The following is a 27312-nucleotide window of genomic DNA, read 5'->3' as shown; positions in this document are numbered from 1 at the left end:
TGGAAGCGGCCCGAAGCGCGCAAGCGGCAGAAGTGGCCTGAAGTGCCATGTGGCGTCCTGCCTGGAGGAGAGGAATTGGTGCAATACGCAACATGGTGGCTGGCCACAAGTGGTGTCAAGCGGCCGCAGAAGTCAAGTAGCGGCGCAACAAGTGTCGGAGTGTGGGAGGCCTGGCTGTGGTGGTCCTATCAGTAAGGTAAGGTAAGCAGGTGTGGGGCACATAGGGCAGCTTCACCCCCTACCCCCATCCTAGTTTGAGTTTTAGGGATGCGCCTCGCCCCCAAACTAGGGCTTGGTTTTGGGGCAAGGCTTATATTAGATCCACCCCCAAAAATCAAGCTAGGGCTTAATATTGGGCTAGGTCTAACTTTTGGGGAAACACAGTACTTACCTGAAACGGTATAGGGATTCCTGCTTGAGCAGGGGACTGGACTAGAAGACCTCTAAGGTCCCTTCCAGCTGTATTCTATTCTGCTTTTAATCCCCTTTCTCAGTGGTAATCAAGGGAAATAAATTCCCATCTCAAGGGACTATGAAGTGCATGGAAAAACCTACCAAGTCCGGTCACTTGTTGCCAGAGGGTTAACCAGATTCTATGGGAAACTCACAAGACATTGAGGGCACTAGTAGCTTTCTACTATTGCTTGCTAGCAAATCATATCCAGGGTCTTTTGATCATGAAAACACAATACTTTTATCAGTTCTGGATAGCCAGCAATCATCTTCTCCTCTCTGAATTTGTCTAATGAGCCTTGAAAGTCATTTAAGTTGCACAACAGCCCCACATCTTTGGCAGGGAAGTTCATGAATCAAGTATTAGTATCGTATGAAATGAGTTTAGTTTATTAGAAGAAATAGGCAGTTTTACTTCTGATAGAATCTGAAAATTGTTTTTTCCCTTTGTGGGGGAGATATCTGAAGTTTGGATCAGGAGGGGGGCAGGCAACAATGCATCATGTTGCAAGAGGAAATGAGTAGGCAGAAGTCAAGTTTCATTCTTACTGGTTTTTTCTACCTCAAGAATGCAGGAGGAAGAGAACGAAGGACCCAGGTGTCAATCTTGTTCCAGCAGCCAAGGAGAATGTGGTGAGAACACAAGTACTCTTCTGACTCTTGAGCACCTGGAAGGAGCTTCAGATGGCCAGTTCCTCCTCATTTCCATCTCCATCTTTTATTGTGCTGTGCCAGTTAATAACATAATGATCTATTCCCTCTTGAATCTACATAATCAAAAAATTACGAGGAAAGCCATGGTTTGGAAGCAGGGGAGTAAGGTCTAACCAAGAAAGCAGGAGACAGATCAAACTAATGCTTATGGGTGGTGTTGCTAGGTCATTAAGGCTATGGATAACATAGCCTTAGAAAGATAGAGCTCCCCCTAAACATGCCAAGTTACCTGATTCTCTAATGATGCCAAATGTGGCTCTAGGTTCATGCCTTGGTATGCTGGACCCCAATTGCAGACAAGCTAATGGTGTTCTTCTTGTTCACTAATCACCTTTCTATAGTTCAGGGATATCCATAAGGTATACAACAGTTCAGATGATAGAACTGGAAGGGATCTTGGAGGTCTTCTAGTCCAGCCCCCTGCTCAAGAAGGAGAACCTATATGATGTCAGACAGGTGACTAGCTTCTTCTTAAAAATCTCCAGTGATGGAGCACCCATGATTTCTGGAGGCAAGCTGTTCCACTGGTTGATTGTCCTCACTGTCAGGAAGTTTCTCCTTAATTCCAGGTTGCTTGTCTCTTTGATCAGCTTCCAACCATTGTTTCTCATCCTTCCCTTGGTGCACTGATGAATATGACCCCCTCTTCCTTGTGGCAGTCTCTCAGAGACTGGAATACTGCTATCATGTCTCCTCTATTTCTTCTTTTATTTAGACTAGCTAAACTCACGTCCCGCAGCCATTCTTTGTATGATTTAGTCTCCAGGCCTTTGATCATCTTAGTTGCTCTTCTCTGAATTTTTTTTCCAAACTCTCAACATCTTTTTTGTGATATGGTGGCTGCAGTATTCCAGGTGTGGTCTTACTAGGGTTTTATGAAGCGGTACTAATACTTCGTGTGATCTTGATTCTATGCCTCTGTTTATACAACCCAGGATTGTATTAGCTTTTTTGGTTGCTGCTGCACACTGATGGCTCATAGTCAAATGATCGTCCACTATGACTCCAAGGTCCCTCACACAGTTACTGTTTTTAAACTAGGTCTCACCCAATCGGTACTTTTACCTTTGATTTTTCCTGCCTAAATGTAAAACTTTGCTTTTCTCCACATTGAAACTCATTTTGTTGGATAGGGCCCATTGTTCAAGTTTGTCTAGATATTTTTGGATCCTGAGTTTGTCTTCTGGAGTGTTGGCTACTCCTGTCAGTTTGGTATCATCTGCAAATTTGATGACTTCCCCTTCAATTCCCTCATCTAAGTCATTTATGAAGATATTGAAAAGTACTGGGCCTAAGATGGAACCTTGTGGTATCCGGCTGCTTACTTCTCTCCATGTGGGTGTAGTGCCATTGAGGACTACTCGTTGAGTACGGTTTGTCAGCCAGCTACAAATCCATCTGGTGGTGATGTTGTCTATTCTACTTTTTTCTAGTTTACCAAGGAGTAGGTTGTGGCATACTTTATCAGATACCCTACTGAAATCTAAGTATACTATGTCCACAGCATTTCGGTGGTCTACTAGTTTAGTCACTTTATCAAAGAATGAAATAAGATTGGTTTGGCATGATCTGTTTTTAATAAACCTGTGCTGGCTACTGGTTATGACTTTGTTTGCTTCTAGTTGTTCGTAGTTTTATGATTATCTTTTCTAGGATCTTCCCAGGTATTGATGTTAAACTGATTGGTCTGTAGTATCCTGGGTCCATTTCCCCCCCCCCTTTCTTGAAGATGGGAACCACATCAGCCCTTTTCCAATCCTCAGGTACTTCCCCAGTGCTCCAGGATTTATGAAAGATGTGGTGCAATGGTTCTGAGATAACATCTGCCACCTCTTTCAGAATTCTGGGATGTAATCTGTTAGGCCCTGGTAATTTAAATTTGTCAAGGTTGGATGGGTGTTCTCTTACCATTTTCTTGCTTATTTTAATTTTTGTTTCTAATATATCTTTTGCAGTGGCTTTTTTGGTATGTTGGGATCTAGTTTCTTTTTGTCTGAATATTGATGCAAAGTATGAGTTAAGCAGCTCTGCTTTCTCCCTGTTGCATTATTTCCTTGCCATCTTTATCTGTATTTATTATTTATTTAAATATTTATTATTAAATATTTATTATTTCCTTACTATCTTCTCTTTTTAGTGGGCCTACAGTTCCCTTGACTTTTTTCTTGTTGATTTGTTGGAAGAAACTTTATTATCCTTGATTTATGTTGCAAGTCTTTGTTTGTTCTGAGCCTTTGCTTTCCTGACTTCATCTCTGCTGATAATCCGCCTTAGTGCCCCTGTTTCCATTTTTTGTATTTGTCCTTTTTGTCTTTCAGTTTGTCAGAGAGATCTTTGTGCAGCCATGTTGGTTTCTTCTTGAAATTCTTGTTTTTCTTTTTCAGTGGTATTGTGCTGGTCTGGGCTTTTATGATTGCATTTTTCAGGGTTTCCCATGCTTCTCGGGTTGTTTTCCTCTTTAGGATTTTCATCCATGGGATCTTTCCTGGGTTTTCTCTGAGTTTGTTAAAGTCAGCTCTTTTGAAGTTTAAGACACTGGTTGGATTGTTTTCTATTGCTAGTGTTTTCATTATATTAAATTCCAGTATGATGTGGTCACTTTCACCCAAGGTTCCAACAATTAAAATTGCCTATCACTTTTTCTCTATTTGTAGGAATTAAGTCCAGTATAGCTTTATGTCTAGTTCCCTCCTGCACCTTTTGGATGACAAAGTTGTTGGTTAGGTTGGTTAGGAATCTGTTTGATCTCCCGCTCACTGCAAAGTTTATTTCCCAGTTGATATCTGGATAGTTGAAGTCTCCTCTTACTGCTGTGGTATGCCTCCTACATACGTTTATTAACTAGTTGGCAGAGTTCATCTATTTCTTCTGATTGGTTGGGTGGTCTGTAATATACACCTATGGCAATGTCACTTTTTTTCTCTTTTATATTGACCCATATACATTCTGGATAAATTTTATCTTTGATAATGTGCATTTCTGTAGATATGTAGTGTTCTCTTACATATAGTGCAACTCCCCTTCCTCTTTTTATAGACTTGTTTCTTTTGAACAATTTGTATCCATCCATCAGTCCATTCCATTCATGGGTTTCGTTCCACCAGGTTTCTGTTATGCCAAGTATGTCATATCCTCCCTCATGTACTATTGCTTCTAGTTCACCTTTTTAATTCCCCAAGCTTTGGGCATTTATATATAAGCATTTAAGACTTTTATGCCTGTCCATGGGTATGTTTCCTGCATCTCTTGATTGTTGTTTGAGGTTTTTTTTCTCATCACTGCCTAGCTCATTGTTTGATTTGTTTTCTTGGGATTTGTAATTGGTTTTGTGTTTTAGAGATTCTAGAGATTGGTCACCCTTCCCCCTCAGTTTTGGTTTAAAGCCCTCCTGATGAGTAGGGCCAGTCTTTTTCCAAGTACATTTTTGCCTGTTTTTGTGAGGTGCAGTCCATTCTTTGCCAAGAATCCTTCATGTAGGAAATGCAATCCGTGAACCAGGAAACCAAAGTTTTCATGGTGACACCAACCCTTTAGCCAATGGTTTATTTCTAAAATTCTTTTCCCCCTCAATGGGTATTGGCCTTTCATTGAGAGTACTGATGAGAACACTACTTGTACTCCTAGCTTTTTAACTTTATTGCCTAGTTGTTTGTAACTTCTCACTATTGTATTCAGGTTGTTTGTTGTGTCATTCGTCCCAATGTGGAGGAGGAGGAAAGGATAGTAATCTGTAGGCCTAATTATTCTGGTTAGGTTCTCAGACAAATCTTTGGTTTTTGCTCCAGGGAGACAACATACCTCCCTGGATTGTATGTCTGGTCTGTAGATGGACGATTCTGTTCCTTTGAGGATAGAATCTCCTATTACCAACACTCACATTTTTGCGGGGGCTGCAGTCTGGGGTGCTTTTCTGTTTATCTCAGGTGTGTTTGTTGATGTGGCTTTTTTAGGGATATCTGAAGTGACTTTTGGGGGGATATTTGAATTTGTTTCTTTGCTAGGTGTCTGCATGCTTTCTTTGAGGGGGAGGTTGCGGGTCTGTGTGTTTCCATCTAAGGGGAGAAATTGATTGCTCAGTTTTAATGGGGCTGCTTCTGTTTGGGTAGGATTGGGCAGTAGGGGTTTGTTTGTTACATACTGTTTCTTTCGAGTATTGTGTTTCCTTCTGTGTGTGACATACCTCCATTTGTCTTCCTCCAAGGATTTATCAGTGTGTCAAATCCTCTGGGAGTTATTTGTTCATTATTTGGTTCAGTTTGGGTGGAGCTTTCTTTCGTGATGTCTGTGATGATGTAATGGAAGCACTGCTATTTTTTATGTATCCTGTGGACAATCCTGCCATTGGTCTTTATATTTTTTATAACTGCCTGGAATCCACCAAATGAAGAACTGGCAAAGGTTTGCACCAAATAAATAAACCAATGGAAAAGGTGTGTCCATGTCTCTGTGTGCACATGCTAATGGTTTATTTAGACTCAGTTTAATCATACCTCCATTATGATAGACACCAACTCTCTGGCTGTGTTAGCATCATACATTTAAACCAGGACTGATAGTTACCTAATAGACATGTTCATGCAAGACATGAAGTGTAACTATGGTTGATTTTTACCAGGTTTTTATGTTTTATTTTTTGTGTGAATGATTCATAAACTGAATTCCCCAAATGACTTCATTTAGTAACATATTCAAACCATGCTGAATACACTTAGATTTTCTCCCTTTTTTAAAAAAAAGGCCTGAGCTTTTTAAAAAATGAGGTTGTTTTTTCCTAAGACTACCATTTCTATTTAACTGTACTTTCCATTTGCCTAATGTTCAGTAGCTTGTTAGAAAGGGTGGTAGAACTGTTAAAAATGGCAAGTTATTCAGCCTTGTATTAAAGGGAAAAAGCAGATATGATTAGAAGGGCTCCCATGTAGAAAATGAAGTTGACTCGTCCTCTGCGATGGAAAAGATGAATTCTCTGTTGCTCAAGGGGCCTGGAGCAAATCCAAGGAGTAGAAATTACAGGGAAAGTTATTTATTATGAAACAGCTCTTTGAAGTAAGATTCATAACAAATCAAATTGGTCACAGAAAGCGATAGGCTATTTCTTATTGGAGTAACTTATACAGAGCCTGTCTGTCAGGATTGCTGTAGTTGTAGAGTATTAAGCATTGAAGATAAGATATAGAATTCAAGATTGAGCTTGAGTATCCTTCCAACTCTGTTGTAACATAGCGCCTACGGAAAATATTTATCCCTCTGTACCAGGAGCATAACATGACAGATTCCCACCAAGGAGACAAGGAATCTACTTTCTAGACTCTACGTTGCTAGTCCCTGCAGGGCAGCAGTATGGCTGTCACTTCCTATATTTTATTTTTCAAATCAGCTTTTTGATTTAAAATCTACCTGACTGTGATTGATACAGAGGGAGCTGGGATAGGCTTACTACCTCTTGGAAAGAAAAGGGGTGAAATATTAAACAATGAGATTGAGTTCCTAATGCAAGTCTATTTTTGTAGGTTTGCTAAGGAATTTCTGTGCTGGGAATCATATGAAATGGTTAATCCCAAACTCTTCCCCAGAACCAGTTTGGTCTAATGGTTAAGATACCAGGCTAGACACCAGGAGACTGTCAGTTCTAGTCTTGCCTTGGACATGAAAGCTGTCTGGGTGACTTTGGTCCAGTCACTTTCTCTCAGCCCAAATTCTCTCAAGATTGTTGTTGTGGGGGAAAATAGGAGGAAGGAACATTAATTTGTTTGCTGCCTTGAGTTAGTTTATACAAAATAATATAGGTGGGATATAAATAAATACATGGATAAAATAATTGGATGGCCTAGTCAACTCAGGGTTATGAAAAACTAAACTCTCTCTAATCCTATAACTGACTAGATTTTTCTATCCCATCCTATAACCAGTTAAATATGGGCAAATAGAGCCTATGTTGGGTTTGTTTATGTTGCCAAACCTGAATAGCTTAGCATATGTTATATGAATCCTATCCTTGTAGTTCAAGATCTGAAGTTTATGACTTTAGTGCAATATGTGGATCAGGTCAGCTAAGCTAGAAGTCACACACAAGAGACAAATCTTTGATTCAAATTCAGACAATTTAAAGGAATATTTGTGCAACTGTTTAGATAGTTTTAGCCAGAAATACTGTACCATGTTATGTTTCATTTATTTATTAGATTTATATCCCACTTAGGTAATATATTCAGAGATTTCTACTTTCATTTATCCCGAAAAATACAACTCTGAAAGTGGTAGGCCCACCATTTTTGTGTGTGTGTAAAATGAAAGTGTGAATCCAAAAGAACCCCTGAATGGTCTTATTTTCTGTGCTTCCCAGAGCAGCTGGTTTAGTGGTGGGATTCAAATATGTGAACAATCAGTTCTCTGTGTGGATGCCGCTTCCGGAAGTCCATTCCGGGCCTGAGCAACAAAAAAATTAGCTACTAGTTCTGCCGAAGTGGTGTGAACTGGCTGAATCCCACCACTGAGCTGGTTCACCAGTATATATATAAAAAATCATGTTGGACATGGAGGGCTTTTGATTGGGCCCAGAAGATTCTTCTTATGTTTTGATTTTGTGTGTGTGTGGAAGAAGTATATATTAAATTGTAAACATTAACTAACCATTTTGCTTTCAGTTCCAGAAACTGAGAGTGAAGGGGTATCTTCCCTTTTTCTTGAACTGGAGCAACCTTGCCCACCTCCTCGAAAAACTTCGTGAGTATGACTTTGAAATGATAAGGAGTCAACATTAGAGAGAGTTATTTCAGAGGCAGGGGTTGGGTTGCAGCAGTATCCCTTGTTCCTTCTGATAGGAACGGAATATTCTCTATCCTCCTGCAATCCTTCAGAGCCTCTGAAGATTTATCATTGGTCTGTAAATTGTAATGTAATTTCCTGAGCAGCAACATTATCAAGAGAGCAATGTCTCAGTAAGACAGGGTATTAGTAGAGATATTAAGATACTATAGTAGGACCTCATATTTCTTCCCAAGTCTTGAAAGGGAGCCTCTCTGAAAATTGCCACTGAATTCTAATTTTTAATGGGACACAAGAGAAAATTATTAAATACAGATAATTTACGACTGTAATAGAGTCTGCTGATTACAATAAAAAATAGTGGTAGTTGTTAAGTGAAACACTCGTGTGATTGCCTCTCTTAACAATCACAATTCCTGGCTTCTGGTTTGTGTGCACGGCACCGGCAGACGCGCAGGAAGGATGCTCTCCCCACTGTCCAATCTTTCTTCCTTGGAGGACCCTGAAAAGGGTCAAAAGTCACCCTGGAGGGGTGACCACTGGGAGGAGGCTCTCCCTGAGATCACAGAAGGGCAGCAGCCCTCCATTTGATCCAGAGAAGCTCCTCTGGCCCAAAGAAGAAGAGATCAGCCATCAACATGGCCGATCACTAAGCCGCTCCCTGCCGAAAGCCAAAAACACCATCAAGCACAACGAAGCAATCTGGAGGATTTGGGTGAGACCTTACCTTTCTTACTTCCCTAATTACTTCCCTGTGAGACTTTCCTGAAAATCTTCTCCCCACCTCTTGAAAGATCGGCGACTGCTTACTTGAGGAACTAAAATCTTAAAGCCTCAAAAGAAATCAAATGATAAGCTAAATAATTAAGCAACCCTATTTGTACTTCTGGAATTTCTGGGGCACTAAAAAGTTCTTATTTCTGCGGGGACCTACTACCCTATTTACTGGTAAAAAATGGATTAATTGGATAAAAGCCTCCTATTAGTCTGGAAAAAGATTTTACATGCTACTGAGGACATCTTGTGGTGAAACCTGGTATAGCAAGTAAACCTTTCTTTTTTTACTGTGAGATCTGGCTGTAATAGATTTGTCCTTGACATTATCTTTAAAGATAAGAATTGGGAACACCTGGCACTGAAAACAATCTTTAGGAATAGTGGAGGTGGACATTCACTGACTTTTATCAAAATAGCCTCCACTAAAGACCTATCTGTACAAAGAAATGGAGGAATATATACCACCACTTGACAATAAAATTATACTTGAAACAATCCTGGCAATGACTGAACAAATGAAAGCCAGGCTTAAAGACAAATCTGACAGCACAAACTCACCAAATGAGACTCTGACTTCAATTGATGAACTGACAACCCAAAAACTAACAGAAGAGGAGGAAATCAACAACAAAATAGGGGACTCTAAAGAACAACAAGTACAATCTACTGAGAACCTTGATGCCCAAACTTTGATTTCAACTATAAAATCTACAATTCAACAAACTACAGAAGCTGAAGAAAGCAATACTAAGATGGAGGATGCCAAAGGCCTTCAAATACAGTACATTAAGAATCTAACCAACCAAACAATAATACCAGACATGACTCTTACCTAAGCCAGATGGGATTGAAAGAAGAAGACAACCAGACTGAATTAATGACAACTATACTATGCCAAACATGGAGATTTGATCTATTAGAATGACAATTTAATGACTATAAAGGGGTCGCTCTCTTTGAAAAATTGACAACTGGATGGTCTCCCTGGACTCAAACGTGTGTAGCAACAAAGGGAGACACATTTGAGAAGCTAAACGCAATGATATGGAAGCCTGCCTGGCACAAAAAGAAAGCTAGAGTTAGATTTAAAAAATGGTTTTTTTTAAAATGTTGGGATTTGTAATAATAAAGTTTAAAATTTCTTTTAATGGGGAACTGTTAAAAGATATAAACTGATTTTACATTTAAGACCTAGATTTCTAAGGGAATGAAAATTAGCTACTAGAGTATAACTTTGAATTATATTATAGAACTTGGAATGACACAACAAAAGATACTTTGTTAATTATTGATGAATTACAAAGATGACAAATAGAATGTTTTTGAAATATAATAAGAATGCACTTAAATGAAGAATGTATGTATTTCAGATAGATAATTACTATATAATAAAATAGGGGAAATGTAGGTTACCCGGAAATTAAGTTTTTTAGATATTATAGGCTAATTTGGAGTATTGAAATTAGACAAAACTTAAAAACAGGACGTGGATAAGTATATGTGAAAATGTATTGATAATTGTTCTAATTGACTTTGTATTAATTTGATCTTGATATTGTGACTAGGGGAATTGGAGAGGGAATTTTTGTTGATGGACCTTGAGCTATGTACAAAAAGATTTTGTTATTGGATTTTTGATTATCCAATCACCACATTGCTTCATAAATATTTGGATGTAAAATTAGAAAATTAATAAAACTTGTTTTTTTTTAAAAAAACCACAATCACAATTCCTGTTCTCCCAGTTGCAAGTGTTAAGTGCCTCGGGGTGGGGCAGACTCTGGGAGGCTTGGTGCAGGCCCAAGTCCAAGCCCGCATGGCAGCACTTCTCCAGTTCACAAGTGGCCTACTGCTGACCTCTGAAGGTCTCCCCCATCCTCAGGCACCCCATGCCCCACTTTCCATCCTGCTGGATCCCACAGTCTTAGGCCTCCTCCCCCAGTCCCATCTGTCACATCTCTGTCCACTTATCTTTTCTGAAGATCGCTTTTGGGAAGGAGAAATAGCTGATACACCACATGGCCTTCCTACGTGGAGGCCTTACAGTGCTGTTCTGGAAGTGGGGGCCATTTTGGCAGTGACCACAGCTCTTTGACTGAGGTTTCCAATATGCCTCTTAATCAATACAGAGGCTATAGGTGAGCATGAAAAATAATATCCATACTTTACCACAATACTGTCCACTCCCTTAGATTTAGGAGGTCAGCTTGGGGCAGGCAAAGTCCTATCCAGATCACTATCTTGTATCTTCAACGGCCAACTAGAGGCTTCTGAAAAAAGCACAAGCAGGCAATGGGATCAAGAGCTGCATTTCTATGTCAAGCTGTCTCTGACATAGGAATGAGTCCTTCTGCTTTATCAGGAAGTACTTTCTCAGCTTCTCCTGAAGAGAGAGGCAGGATCAAGAGATGACTCTGAAGCATAACACTCTGTACTATTAATGGGGCCTTCAGCTGTCTTTCTCTCCACTTAGGCGTCAGTATCTGAAGAAGATCATTGCTGAATATGAAGCTTTGGACATGGAAATGCCTTGCATCCGCAAGTTTCCTCGGCCGCCTGCTGCCCGGCCCCTTTGCCTTTGCTTGGAGAACCCGGTAAGTCCTCCTTCAGTGGGAGAAACAGGCTCAGGGCTGTTTTAAGTTGTCTGAGAAGAGCTGTTCTGTACCAGCCTGCTACCGGCCCTGCAGATAAGGCAGGGACAACCCCTTTTACAAGAAGGCAAGAGGCTGGAACTAAGCCTACCAAATTTATGGATACAAAAGCAAACAGAGCAAAAACAAGACACGAACCACGAAACAGGAGCTATTCAAACGGTTGCCTTCAGCAAACCAGCCCTCCCACGCATTCCCCTTTTATACAGTTCAGGGCGTGGCTTCTCTCTGCCTCCTTCCGAGGTGCCCCATTGCCTTCCTCTGTTTACTCCTGACTGACTGCCTCCTGCGTCAGGCGTCCTTGAACAGGGCCAGCTGTGGGTCATCTTCATCCACGCTGTCAGGCTCACACAGCTGGGTCTGCGTCGTGACCAGGTGGGAGGGGCCTGGCTGAGGGCTGTCATCAGCAAGCTCTCCAACCCCCTCAGACAGCTCCTCCTCTGAGTCGTCCGACTCAACTGCCGAACCCACAGGCTGACCCTGAATCACAACAAGAGCTGAGATCTGAGAGATAAAATCAGTTGCTATTTAATTTTTTCCCCATGTCCCAGAGAGAAGTTAGATATGGTGGCATTGTGAGAAATTCATCTTTTATGGGCTAGCTGGGGCAGATTATTATTTTTTTTAAATAAAAGAAATCCCAGACAGATGTCATTGTTGTGCACTGCTGTGCATGAGGCCTGAGAGGGACACACAGACCCACCCAGAAGTGCTGCAATTTCAGAAATGATCAATTTTTCCCCATTCACTTGTATACTCAGACTTAATTCGTGGCACCTATTCACTTCCATAACATGTGTTTATGAAAGTATAATTAATTGTGATCATAATGTGCAACCATAACATCACAGTCAATACTGTCTGAGGGTACATTAGGAACTCTGGCAGTTTTAGTGACAACCTGTCTAGACAAGACTATATTAGGGCTCAGCAGGGCTTTTTTTCTCATAGAACGCTCAGAACGGAGTTCCGGCACCTTTTTTGGATGGAACCTTGTAGGGTAGGCAAGGCGGGTTGTATGACATGTGTGAGTTCCGGCACCTTTTTCTTTTACAAAAAAAAGCACTGGGGCTCAGCTATACCAACTAAGAGATTTTACAGAGGACAACAAAATTTTTGGACATCTGTTATACACCCAGCAAATTTAATTTCTCAGAGTGAATAGAGAAGTTTGTTAGCTATTTGTAATTCACTCATGGGTAACTTAGGCTTAACTTTGGATATTTTTCAATGCAATAATATAGCAATAGCAGTAGCACTTACACTTATATACCTCTCCATAATGGTACAGCACTCTCTTGGAACGGTTTAAAAATGACAACATATTGGCCCCAACAATCAGATTCTTCAATTTTACCGATCTTGGAAGGATGGAAGGCTGAGTCAATCATGAGCCAGGATGGAAGGCTGAGTCAACCACGACGCAGCCTACTGGGATAAGCGGTTGCTTTTGTGGTGCAGAGACATTAATTTGGTTCTCAACACCACTAAGACCAAGGAGCCTATAGTAGATCATAGGAGGAATACATCAGACATTTATCTCCTGATCATCAGTGGAGACATGTAGAGCGGGTGGCCAGCTTTAGTTCAATAAAGATATTCTATTGAACTCCTGGCTTTGGGCAAGTTAGCCTATAATGCTGTATTTTAACCACTGTGCCACGACGGCTCATATTCAGATATTCACTATGATATTAGTTGAGAGCTTGGCTGGTTTAGAAAAGAAAAAAGAGATGGGGTGGGAGAGGAGGAAGTCGACTTATTTGTGGGAAGGAGCCTGAACAACCCGAGTGGAGAAATCAGTGAAACTTACATATTCAAACATACAGGTAGTCCTCCATTTACAACCACATTTTTCATCATTTTTATTTATCAAATTTATTTGTTGCCCATCTCGTAGCAAACAACTCTGGGTGGCTTCCAGCATTCAAATATTAAAAATCTAACAAATAAATATTTTTAAAAGAATAAAAATAGAAATCCCAATCAAGGTATAGTTAAAAGATAGGGAGGGAAAAAACAGGATGCATGTGAACAGGGGGAGGTGGGATTGGCTCTTAATTTAACCACCACCTCCAATGCAATGTTGCCCCATTAGGGCCCCAGGTCATCTGGCAGAACCAGGTCCTCAGACTCTTGCAGATGTACAGAAGGGGGGGGAGTCAATCTCACATCAGGAGATAAGATGTTTCATAGGGCAGGAGCCAAGGCAAAGAAGGCCCTTCCTTGCAGCCCACCAGCTGGAACTCTTTGAGCAATGGGGCCTGCAGCATGCTTTTTCTGATGATGCGGGGGAGTGGGCCAGCCCAGTGGGGTTAGACAGTTCCTCAAGTAGCCTGGAACCATGCCATGCAGGGCTTAAAATATAATAACCAATACCTTAAATTGCATCTGGAAGCAGACTGGCAGCCAGTGCAATTTTCGGAGCAAGTGGTTTAATATGTCATCCTAGGGACCCCAAGAAGTGTTTACGTGCTGTCTGCACTAGTCGAAGCTTCCAAATATTCTTCAGTAGTAGTCCCATATAAAGCACATTGCAGTAGTCCAGACATGAGATGACCAGGGCTTGAATGATTTAGCGCAGGGACTCTTGATCCAGGAAAGGCCACAATTGGTGCACAAACCAAACTTGTGGAAAGACTGTCCTAGCCACAACTGCCAACTGCTCTTTGAGCAGGATTCACGAGTCCAGGAGAATCCATAAGTTGTAAACCAGGTCTGTCTGGATTAGTGCAACCTGAATCTTGAAATTCTGTGCATCCAAAGCCACTTGGTCTTACCAGGGTTCAGCTGTAGTCTGTTGTCCCCCATCCTGGCCCTCACAGCCTCCAATCACAAATGAGAGGGTGGCAATATCATCATTTGGATCACCAGGGCTGGATAGATATATTGATGATACCTCAAGCCCCCATGGCGAATGATCTCACCCAGTGACTTCGTATAGATATTAAAAAGGAGTGGACACAGTGCCGAGCCCTATGACATTCCACAGAGGAGTGGCTGTGGGCTGAACCTCTCAGTCCCTATCAACACTGATTGGGACCAACCTTGGAGAAAAGAGCCAAACAAACACAAAACTGTGCCACCCAGCCTCAAACCCCGCAGCTGGCACAAAAGGATACCATGGTCGATGGTATCAAAGGATGCTGAGAGATCAAGAAGAGCAAGGATGGTTGCATTATCCCTACATCCCGCTCTTGCCAGAGATCATCAACAAGTATGACCAATGCTGTTTCTGTCCCACAACTGAATCATAAATCAGTGCAGTTGTAAAATGTCATCATGTGACTGGACTCAATTGTATAATCAGTTTTATCACGGTTGTAAAGTAAATCTGACTTCCTCAGCTGATTTTGCTTGTCAGAAGCCAGCTAGGAAGATCCACAAATCATGATCATATGACTGCAAGATGCTGACACAGTCACGAATGTGAACCAGTTGCCAATCGTCCAATTGTGATCACTTGGCATGGAAGTTGTGTGACAGTCATAACTTTGAGGATGGTTTGTAAGTTATTTTTTTGAGGCTGTTGTAACTTCTAATCATAGTTAAATGAATGGCTGTAAGTCAAGGACTACCTGTAGTTTGAAATTCAGAGGATGGTAAAGCGGTTTGCCATGTTTTCTGGAAATCCTGAGAGCAGTATTATAGTTTCATGATTGAAAAACACTAGCCATGCTTCTGACTTAGCGATCTTGAGTGATCCCAGTCTCTCAGTTTAACCTACCCTACAGGATGTTGTGAAGGAAAAATGAGGGAATAGCAGAAAAACAGAACTCAGAGAACCAAGAAAGGTTAGAACTATAATACACAGACCATAACAACTTAAAAGGCTCTTAGCAGGTGTATCTGAAGGAGGGAGGAGATGGACTCCAATGGTTGAGCATCTCTTTTGACTTTTAGCCTGAAAAGGAGATGAAGCATGCTGAAATCCTAGCAGCCATAGAAGCTGTCATTCCCAATGCCTTTGAAGCAGGCCTCCTATGCAGCATCCAATTTGAAAACATCAATGTAATTTGTGGAACTGCTGGGCGGAAGAACAGGTTGGTATAGACAGATATTCAACTACTCTATTCCCCATTCCTCTGGACTAAGGGAATGTCTAAGGGACTCCAGAAGATGGTAGAGGACAGAAAGGCCTGGAGGAATGTTGTCCATAGGGTCGCGATGGGTCGGACACGACTTCGCAGCTAACAACAACAACATTTGACCACTCAGCTTTACTTGGCTAGCTTGGCCCATGGCATAATAAAAACAAACAAACAAAAAACAACAACACTTAGCCGAGACCATGTGTAGTTTCCTTCACTGACTAGCAGTCTAATCAGTGTTCATCGTCTTTGATAACTTTAAGATGTATGGACTTCAACTCCCCGAATTCTTCAACCAACATCCAGGCTGTAGAATTCTGAAAGTTGAAGTCCATACTTCTTAAAACTGCCAAGGTTGAGAAACACCAGCTAATCAAGGAAATCTGCCTGCTTGCCCACCTGGTCACTCTCTCTCTCTCTCCCCCTCCCTCCTCTGTCTGTCTGTCTGTCTGTCTGTCTATCATATGTCATCCATTTCAGTCTAGTGACTCTAGACAGCTAACAGTGCATAAAACCTGGAAGCTATCATTTGATTCCCTACTTGTTTAGTCCTGACTCTTATGAAACACCCTAAAGTTTAGGGTCCCATTTTAGCTGTGTTTGCATAAATGTCTGTGCAGACTAGCAAAAGCTTGGGTGAAAACATTGACAAAACATAGTAAGCTTGCTTAATTTTACCCCTAATTCTTTTTTAAAAAAATACCGCATTGTATGAAAGCATGCTGTTTGGTTAATCTATAACCAAATATGCTGTGCAAATTGGAAAAACAAGTTAATTCAGTAACAAAACTAAATATGGTATACTAACCCAGCCTTGTGTACTCGAGCAGTTATTTTAGTAAAATACAGGTGAAACTCAAAAAATTAGAATATTGTGCAAAAGTTCATTTCAGTAATGCAACTTAAAAGGGAAAACTAATATATGAGATAGACTCATTACATGCAAAGCAAGATAGTTCAAGCCGTGATTTGTCATAATTGTGATGATTATGGCGTACAGCTCATGAAAACCCCAAATCCACAATCTCAGAAATAGAATATTACATGCAATCAATAAAACAAGGAGTGTACATAGAACAATATCGGACCTCTGAAAAGTATAAGCATGCATATATACTCCCTTGGGCCCTTTTGCAGCAATTACTGCCTCAATGCGGTGTGGCATGGAAGCTATAAGCCTGTGGCACTTGAGGTGTTATGGAAGACCAGGATGCTTCAATAGCAGCCTTCAGCTCTTCTGCATTGTTCAGTTCCATGTCTCTCATCTTTCTCTTGGCAATGCCCCATAGATTCTCTATGGGGTTCAGGTCAGGCGAGTTTGCTAGCCAATCAAGCACAGTAATCCCACGGTCATTGAACCAGGTTTTGGTGCTTTTGGCAGTGTGGGCAGGTGCCAAGTCCTGCTGGAAAATGAAGTCAGCATCCCCATAAAGCTCATCTCCGGAAGGAAGCATGAAGTGCTCCAAAATCTCCTGTAGACGGCTGTGTTGACCCTGGACTTAATGAAGCACAGTGGACCAACACCAGCAGATGACATGGCTCCCCAAATCAACACAGACTGTGAAAACTTCACACTGGACTTCAAGCATCTTACAGTGTGTGCCTCTCCATTCTTCCTCCAGACTCTGGGTCCTTGGTTTCCAAATGAGATGCAAAAGTTGCTCTCATCAGAAAAGAGGACTTTGGACCACTGAGCAACAGACCAGGTCTGTTTTTCTTTAGTCCAGGTAAGACGCTTCTGACGTTGTTTGTTGTTCAGGAGCGGCTTGACAAGAGGAATACGACATTTGAAGCCCATGTCCAGGATCCGTCTGTGTGTGGTGGCTCTTGATGCACTGACTCCAGCAGTCTTCCCCATGATTTTGATTCCTACTGAACCAGACTGAGAGACCATTTAAAGGCTCAGGAACCCTTTGCAGGTGTTATGGCTTAATTAGCTGATTAGAGCGGGACACTTTGAGCCTAGAATATTGCACCTTTTCACAATATTCTAATTTTCTGAGATTGTGGATTTGGGGTTTTCATGAGCTGTAAGCCATAATCATCACAATTATGACAAATCAGGGCTTGAACTATCTTGCTTTGCATGTAATGGGTCTATCTCATATATTAGTTTCCCCTTTTAAGTTGCATTACTGAAATAAATGAACTTTTGCACAATATTCTAATTTTTTGAGTTTCACCTGTAAGTCTTGGCATGTGTTCATTTTTGCTCTTTACAATTTTGCAATTCAATTGAAGGCACGAGAGTTCAGGACACAATCTAGCTCAATGTTCTGCAAACCTGACAACTTTTAAGAGGTGGATTTCAACTCCCAGAATTCCCTGGATAGCACTGGAAATTTCTGAGAGTTGAAGTCCACACTTCTTAATGTTACTAAGTTTCAAAAATATTGATCTAGCAGATGAATAATGCATAATCTGGGCCAGGCCAGGCCAATTACCATTTTTCTGTGTATTTATCAGTTTTTTTCTGTTGCACTCATCATGCCTGTTGAATGGCAACTTTTGGATGGTTGGTATAAATTATGCAGCCCTGCCATAAAGAAAACTTCTGATCTAGGCAAAAGGCACAGGTCTCCAGGACACACAGTCTCTGTCTCCAGCAGGCAGCCCTTGGGAGGGGATGTAAAATTGGATACTATAAAAGCCGAATATGCAAACCAGAAACAGGCAGTTTTTCTGACAAACCAGAGACCTGAGTGCTTTTGCTTAACTGGGGAAGTTAGCCTTCCAATATTTGGGAATTTTGTTTGGCTCTGCTTCCGAGAACAGCCATATCTACTTCACACACACACTCCATTGTTTGTCTCTGTGCCATTTACGCCATTGGCTCCTGCCATTTTTGCCTACTGCACTGGGCCCCGTGAAAGGGATCATTCTTAAATTGTTGAGCCATGGGGTCCTGGGAAGAAGCAGTGAAAACTTCCCCCATCATTTAATGAAGCTTGATGAAACCATCAGTAAGCCATCTCTCTTGTCTTCCCATGTAGGTGGCTGATCACAGTATCAGATTTCCGAACTCGGAATCAGCTCTTGTGTTCTGGATTAACCTTGGATGAAAACCATTTTGTGCTGCGACGCTGGGATAACCTGGTAATGGAGGACTATCGCATGCACCTTCGAAGGTCCTTAGCCCGTCAGCGTCTGCTGGACACGCTCAGTGACTCCTGGGAGGCCAGCCATTTGGATGGTATCTGAACTCCAGGAAGGATATGAATCCAAAGCCAAGCAAAACATGATGATGATGTCCTGCTTGTGGATCTAAATAATCTTTCTTTCTTTAAGTTACCCTAATGCTTCCTCTGAACTTACATTTCTGGTTTTTATTCTTTGTCCTTCTAATCACACATTTGGAAAGAGGGTGCCCCCTAGAGGACCTCTGAAGTACATCTTTTCTGCTTTGAAGTAAGCAACCTTGGGAGGAACTGTCACACTTTTGTAGGTGAAGTCTGCAGGAAGATTTATTTTCCAAAAGGCTGTTACTACTTCCCAATGAAACTGAGGAGCAAGACAGTCCTTCTAATTGTGTGAAAAGCAGAAAAGTCAATGTTTCTCAACCATGTCAACTTAAGAAGTGCGCACGTCAGCTCCCAGAATTCTGGGAGATGAAGTCCATGTATCCCCAAGAGTTATCAGGGTTAAGGAACAGTGCTCTAGAAAGGTCATGCATTTGTAGCATTTCTTGCAGCTTAAATTTCCAATTGCTGCCAAGTTTGTGTTAGTCCACTATCTTTTCTGTCATGAAAAAATTGTATAGATTGAAACCATCATTCCTTCATTTCTGTTTGATATAGTTTTTATTTATTTTTAATTTTTAAAAACCACTGAATCCTTTCATGCATGCAAACTGCTGGAAAAATTGAAACAGGTTATGTTTTCTCCCTCCCATCCACGCCTGGTGCCTGACCTATTCTGAGTAAATGTTAACATCTGAAATTTATCAGAGGACCCTCATCTGGTTAATTTCATAACCCCTTAATTTTAGAATCTTCATAGAAAGTTAATTACTGAATGTTCTACTTTACAATTTACATATAGCTTACCCAAGTAGTGTGTGCCCCCTCCCCCAAACTCTCCTTATCCAGTTATATGGTTCAGCTGTTACTGGGCAAGAAGTTCATGGCTGCAAGACAGGCAGCTAAATAATTTTATACACAAATGTAATCATAATGTTAATAATAGATTGCTTTAGGCAATCATTTTCTTATTTGAGAATAAGCACCATTTGGTTTTAGACAATAATAAATTACATTTTAAAGTAAAAATTACAACACAAGTGTCTTAACTGTACAACTGCTTACTATGTATAATAAATTTGAAATATTATATTAAACTATAGTCAATAATGATATGGATGTTGTATTGGCCTTTGCCATCCTGGTCATCTGCCATATTCTGAATCCCCCCCCCACCCGCCATTAGCAATGGAGCCAAAGACTTCAACCTTGATGTCCACCTGCTTTGGAGTGCCCAGAGTTACATTCAACATGGTATAATTAATGTCTATGGGAGCTATGGTTCAACCCATTTATACCTTTTACAGAGTTGTAACTGGGAAAATCAAAGCGAGCTGAAATGCTTGGCGCTGTGTTCTGCTGATTCTCTTCCAAAATGTTATTAAAAATAATGCTTTCCCACTGGAGTCATGATTGCATGTTCCCTCTGCATCTTAAAAGCTATGCACTGGTTAACTGAAAGGGGGTGAGCTGTAGGGAATGGCAGCCTCTAACCTGGAAGAACTGGACAACGGAAATAAAATGTCCTCTCTTCCAAGCCTACTTTTTTGGCAATGGGAAACAGCACCCAAAAGTAGACAAATAGTTAATGTACCAGGGCAGCTCTTGGGATTCTTCCAAATGCTCTATTTTACTAGCTTTGTATTAAGCAAAATTACTCCAAGGATCATACCAAAAATCACCACAGGGCCGCACTGCTCCGAACTACTAGCTTACCTACTATAGGCATGTTGTCCATCTTACCAAGCTAGGTGATTCTTGTTGCTTGTCTTCTTGCTCCTGGGCTAAATTTCCGAGTCTGAAGAACAGTAATCTCCAGCCATGAACTCTTCTGTAGTGAAATTATCTGCATTGGATTTGCTATAAAAGATATTTCATTCACTGTTCCACCCAATCTTTTCTTCTGTATTCAAATTCAGTCTATATTATACTTCAGTATTTCCCATTCAGAACACTAGACAATTCCCAATGCTTAATGTGAACAGGTTACTACAGGTAGTCTTGACTTACAACCATTTGTTTAGTGACCAAAGTTGCAGTGGCACTGAAAAAAGTGGCTTACAACTGTTTTTCACACATACAACTGTTGCAGCATCCCCCCGTGATCAAAATCACACTAATTAGGCATGTATTTATGATAATTGCAGTATCCCAGAATCATTAGACCACCTTTTGCAATCTTCTGAAAGCGAAGTCAATGGGGAAGCCAGATTCACTTAACAATTGTGCTATTAACTTAACAACTGCAGTGATTTTCTTAACAACTGTGGCAAGAAAGGTCATAAAATGGGGCAAAAGTCACTTAACAACTGTCTTGCTTAGCAATGGAAATTTTGGGCTCAGTTGTAGTTGTAAGTCAAGGACTACCTGCACATCTAATGATTTCCAATGTTGATAAGGGACATTACTAATGGGCGTGGTGGAGACTTTGAACAAGGAAATCGTGCCAAGGGTTGATAAATCCTTTGATAGAACTGGCCTATCAGATGCTCTCGTCCTAGTCAAAGTATTTGGGGAAGGAACTCTTAAGCTCTGCAATCTAATCATTGGGTTCCTTAGCAAGTGTTCTTTCAGTAATGGTCTGATCATATAAGCTGCCTGGTGCCTAAACAGGCCATTGGGAGATCTTTCGAGCCCCCTAAGTCAGGCATAGGCAAGTTTCTGGCACAAAGCAGCTTATTTGTTCCTAGTAGAACCCAGAAGTCAAGTAATTGGTGTAAAATACTGGCATGGCAACGGAACCAATTACCAACTTCACTAGACAAGCTAGAATGATTTGTAGTATGATTTGTATTGAAATTCATCTCAACTGTGCAGAACTAATTAACTGAAGGAGAAGAAAGCCCACCCCAGCCCACTTTGCTTGTTCTGATTCAACAATTCTAAGCTGAATGTTCTCATCAATCTGTTGCAAATAATCCAGGACATTCAATATTTATCTTCTACCAATTTAGGGATGGGTTCATATTTAAGAATAGCCTGGACAAATTGGCCACTGGTTGCTTTCCCCCTACACTGACCTATCAGTGGCATAAAGTGCTTTTTCCAATTTTCTGCAATGGTCTGTAGTGATCCCAACTCAGAAAAGTTGGAGAATGGTGGGAAATAGAAAATTATGACTGTAAGCCAGGAATCAGAGCCAAAAACATTAGGGCAAATGAACCCTGGGAGTCACTGAAGAGAATGCGGGATAGTATAAAGCTCAGCATACAGCAAATCATTTGCTTCTTATCCCCATCACCAGGGACCTGGTCTGCGTCCTCTATCCCCTTCCCCTCCACTCAAAGACAGAATTATATTCTCCAGCCAGAATTTGGGGATCCTGGATTTTAATGATTTTCTCATTTTTCCCCAAATTGCACAGTAATTTGTGTCCCCCACTTGGTTAGCACTAAATTTTAAGTTGTGTTTTTAGGTAGGGTTGTCTATGGGCAGTGGGTGGGCTGGTGTTATTTCAAAAAAGTCAAAATAATGGCCATATCCATGCAATCAGAACCCCTCCCCCCTTTTGTTTTTAAAGATGTGTAAAAAGGTCAGGGCATTGATCACATATGACTACCATTTTGACTTTGCTTTTTACTCCCCTGCAAACAGGCCTGCAAGGTTGAAGAGAGAGAGAATAACTCTACCTCTTTTTTCATGAGTGAGAGAAAACCCATCTTTGAACAAGAGGAATTCTATCAAGATACCTAGCTTTTGAAAAAGTTTACAATATGGCTTTGTTAAATAAGGTGAGTTTTGCTTTTAAGTCCAGTATTAGTGCTGCTACTGAACTAAGTTGGTGAATGAGTTGCCAGCATTAAAAGAAGTGGAATACAGTGCAAAGGGTAGGCAAAACTAACCCCACTGCTCCTCTTCTTCACTAGAGCATTCAGAAGCTATAACCAAACTACTAGGATGGGTACGCAACCTTGGCTCTTTTATGACTCGTGGACTTCAACTCCCAGAATTCCTGAGCATGGCTGGCTCAGGAATTCTGGGAGTTGAAGTCCACGAGTCATAAAAGAGCCAAGGTTGCCTACCCCTGTCCTAGGAGAACCAGTTAGCAAAACTCTGCCATTGTTTCCCCAAATCCCCAATTCAGGGCATTGCTTTTTATCTCTGCCTGGTTTTCTGTGTTACTGTTCCACGTATCAGTAGTGAAGAACATTGCAAATAGTAGTTGGTTATAGCCAAGGGTCTTCCTCTTGTCTCAAAACACACATTAATGGATGCAAAGACACCTACAGAGAACCTCTGTATCCCATAGAGTTTATATTTGCAAATAAAACCAGTAAATTACATTAATTGCTCTGCACAGGCATTGAAGGCAGAGACAGGACCTCCAGCCCAGGATAATGGATTTGGTAGAGGAAGGTTTAAAGGAAGTTCTGTGTGTGTGTGTGTGTGTGTGTGAGAGAGAGAGAGGGAGGGAAGGAGAGGAAGAGGGAGAGAGAGAACATGTGAGGCAGATCTGCCTGAATGCCATAAGGTAATCTTAGGCAGCACAGGATTAAATACATTCATTTCAAAAGATTCTGCCCACAGCATGAGGTACAGTTCCTTTGGGGGTGGGGGGTACCGAAGAGGAAGGTCTAGGAATCCTAGGTTCAAAAGAGATAGAATGAAGGTGGCACAAAATGCCAGTTTTCCCAGGGTAGGTGGAATTAAGTCAAAACAAACTTCAAATGCCAACCCAAGCTAGATTCTAAAGTATGAATCTAGTACCTCCGTGCTCTAGGTGATGGAGGAGCCAAGAGAAGCATCTAACAGGACAGGAACCCATCCTCCCAGCATGGGAAGAAGGGTGAATAGATTCAATGGAAATGAGGAAACTTTAGGTGTTGGATGCCCTCTTAGAACCATTTTTGTAGCTTCCAGACTTGGGAATCGAGCTGAACCTTGCAAAGTAGAGCCCAGCAGGAATCTCAAGCATGTGGTGGAATTCTGGTAGAATTGGAAGACACCCCTCTGCACTCAAGAGCCAAAATAGGTTCTTACCCCAGTGTTCTTGTAGGTTGAAGTTGAATCATTGACCCTGGATCATGTGGCCTCTCTCCAGTAATAACAAAAAATGAAGATGTGTATGTATATATGTGTATATATGTATGTGTGTATATACACACACACACACTTAACACAAACACACACATTTGCATGTGTGTGGGGATGGATTGTATGTTGGAGAAATCTATTATACATTACACCTGGATGCTACAAGGCCAGGTGCAGACTTGTGGGAAGGAGAGAATGATCACCATGGACATTTACAGGAGAAGATTAAGAAAGATAGAGGGGAACAAACCGACTCTCCTCTCCACAGCCTCTGTCTCCACCCAGCAATCACAATAACATTCAAAACACAACCCTGTCAAATGCAGGCATTACCACCACTCCCACCCCCACCCCCACTCCCAATAATCATCCCAGGGAATGGATCCCTGAACCACAAAGTCAACATCACATATTTCATTTCAATACATTAAGGCAAAAGGACTCAATGCTGTAGTTCTCAATGCTTCTAGGACCAGTCCAACAGCCCCTTCTTCCCCCACTCTCAGAGAACCATAAGTCCTGCCGCCCTGCTCCACCCACAGCAAAACCCAAATAACATTTGGAGGAAATAAAAGATTTCCTAGGCAGTTCCTTAACCAACATTTTTCAATGTGGGAGGCCTTCTTATACGAGGACTAGAATCCTGACTAGTAGCGACATCCTCTAATTTTGTCTTAATGAAATAGTCAGACTTTTCAAAATCTGGGGAAGCTTGTCCTGTCCCCCTAAAGAAACCCCATCTCCCACTTTCAAGAATACCTCATGTTTTAAGCTACTGCCCCCATAAGAACACATCCCACAGTCTGGGAGATGAGAGACATCTTTTATGAAGTTCCACTGATTCTAGAGAAAAAAAAACCCTGGAAACTGTGGTGAACTTGGAATGAAGGGAGCAATGTTCTTAGTCTTTGCCCAAAGATGTTCGTATGAAAGCCACGAATAGGTTGGCCTGTAATTCTTTCTGCCCTTCTTTCTAGGCAGTGCAGAAAATTCCTTATTTCCCCAAGAAGAGAAGAATGGCTACTTCATCCTTCTAAAACAGGAGTCCTCTGATCCCACGTTTAGCCCATTCAACCCCCATTCACATACTCCAGAGCAGATGCCTTTTTCTAGCTTCTCCCCATCTTTAAAATTCTTCACTAGACATCTATTCCCCTACATTACCCAGCATTCATTTTCCTACAAAACCACACGCTCCACATTTCCAGCTACCAGCGCTCTTTCCCATGAATCTGAGTTTGACCCATCCTCAGATTCTTCATCCCTTCCCCACTCTTAGCAAACCCAAGAACCTTGCCCCCAAACCATCACCCCATAATTCCATGCTTTTCAGAGTATAACTCTCTTTCCCAGAGCTGAACTGTGAGCCCATGAGGGCTGCCCATGCAAGAAGCTGAGAACAGCAGCATAGACTCCTTGCCTGACGCTGAGGAGACCAGTGCTTTCCTGTCTCTCAGTAACATCATTTATGGAAGACATTCTAAAATTTGTTTCGTTTTGCTCCCTCAGTGGGGCCTGTGAATGAGAAGGGCCGGTGCGACCAGTCCGACAAGAGCCCTTTACTTTTGAGAAGAGTAAGAAAAGATGGCCGCATAAAGGTGCAATGCCGGCAGCACGTCATTAGCCACACAGTGGGGGCGGGGGGGGGGGAGGGAGAGGGAGCTATCACCACATGGCACTGAAGTGTGGCATCAGTGGCTGCTGGACTGTGGAGGGACAGGCAACTACATGCCTGAACCCAAGCGATGAGGCCACGAAATGGAGCTGTGGCTTTTGGAGGCACAATAGAAATAGCCACATGGCATGTTCAAAATGTGGCAGCAAAAGGGTGACCCACAGGAGGTGCACGTGGGTGGGACAGTGATGTGGCAAGAGGCATCCTGAGAGGGAGGCACAAAGAGTTACAGGGCAGTACCCTGGCATCAGAAGGGTTAACCCAGCCATGCAAATTGGTTGATGCCTCCACTCAAAATATCCTGCAGACCAGTCCAACATCACTCAGTATTGTTGGTATATCTTTGCCTAAATAGACAAGGCCATTATTTTGTCGGTATGAGTTTCACCCCTTTCATCTTGTCTCTCATATCAACATGGGGGCTGACTCCTTCCCACCTCATTCCATGATCTAGCTATTCCTATTGGTGGTTTCTAGTCTTTCCAGGGATTTCTGCCACCCCTTTACATACATTTTAGGCCTTCAGAGTCCAGACCCAGCCTCCTTCTCCTTTTTAGGCTGCAGGGAGCCACACAGTATCTCAGAAAAATTGCTCATGTAGATTTCGTGATCCTGTATTTTCTCAAGCTAGGCACAGGGCAAGAGTGCTTGCTGAAAACAGGTGCTTCCTCCTGGAGATACAAGCACTTGCAACCTTGGCTGCACTTTTTGAGCATCATCCTTGCCCTGCATTTTCCAACAAGGGCCACAAGTTTCCCTTGTTTAATAAAAGCAAAGCTGAAACTTTTAAGGTTTGGTGAATATCCTGGCTGCCCATGTAAAACTTTATTTGCAGAGGGGGCCTACCACAAGTTATTTTTTTTTTTGCATGCCTGGGTTAATTGTGTGATCATGAACAGAAAAGGGTACATTGCTGGTCTCAACAGGTGTCAGATGTGCAAGTTACCCAACATCATGGAAATGGGTATGTGCCAAGATCCACATTACACAAATATGGCGTGGCTACGCCATGTTCTTAATGATGGTGGAAACAGGACTTTGCTATCTGACACAAAATGTTTTCAAGGAGCAAGAATAGGCCAACTACATGGCCCAAATGTGCCAGGGTGGTGGTAGTGGCAGCTAGTGGTAGAGTCACAGCATTGGTGAGGTGATGAAATGGGGCTGCCACAAGGCCTACAGCCATGGAATGAGTCCTGCAGACTTCTCCATAGCTCACAATCTCCAGTATAAAGATTGGGAAGGTAAGCAAGTGAAGAGGTACACCTGCTCCCATTCAGCAACCTCCTTAGATCCCAGCAAAGGGCAGGAGCAAGAACTCTCTTTATCTGAATCGTATCTTGCAAAAAAGCTGCCTGCTGAGGTCTGGCACTGTCTCTCTGTGTATGGGGGGAGGGGACAATTTATGGAACACCCTCCCCCTCATACATTGGAGTCTTTTTCTTTGGCAGCTCAGCATATGGGAGGGGGAAGGAATACTCCAACCACAGCACAGATGTGGTTAATATCTAAGATTCCCACCCCACTCCCACTCCAAGTATGGGCTGGTAGTAGGAAAACATGATAATACGGAAGGAGACCAGAATGAGAGAATTTATCCCTATCCTACATTCTGCCCCTTTCCGGCTTGTCTTTGCTACAATCTGGAGCTAGAATGTTGCCACAGATACTCCATAGGTAGAAGAACATAAGAGATGTCCCGCTTCAAACTTTGTTGGGGAAATACTCAAATGCACATCTCCGTATTTGGAAGTACAGAAATATGAGTCATGTGAAAATGAAAGCGATTCTGAAATGAAAGTAATATGAAGCCTGTTGCTGAACCTGAGAATGCAAGGAGTGGAGCAAGAGCACAAGAGCATGGAAGTACAACATGCATGGACCAAACCACAAGATATATGAAGGAACAGTAT

At 41.8% G+C, this 27312-nt stretch overlaps 1 protein-coding gene across 1 annotated transcript; it reads left to right on the top strand.

Moving 5' to 3' along the window:
* Window positions 1-92: 92 nt before the first annotated feature.
* LOC308678932 (uncharacterized protein C19orf81) lies at window positions 93-18652 on the top strand (the record flags this gene model as incomplete). The annotated part of the gene is made up of 6 exons (XM_081346161.1): window positions 93-136; window positions 1022-1086; window positions 7812-7890; window positions 11183-11303; window positions 15264-15403; window positions 18445-18652. 6 exons carry the CDS (start codon window positions 93-95, stop codon window positions 18650-18652), a joined length of 657 nt encoding a protein of 218 aa, XP_081202287.1.
* Between the last annotated feature and the right edge of the window lie 8660 nt (window positions 18653-27312).

The sequence above is a fragment of the Vipera berus genome, assembly GCF_964194415.1.
Source record: "Vipera berus genome assembly, chromosome: Z".
NCBI lineage: Eukaryota > Metazoa > Chordata > Lepidosauria > Squamata > Viperidae > Vipera > Vipera berus.
This window is presented reverse-complemented; position numbering and strand designations above follow the sequence as displayed.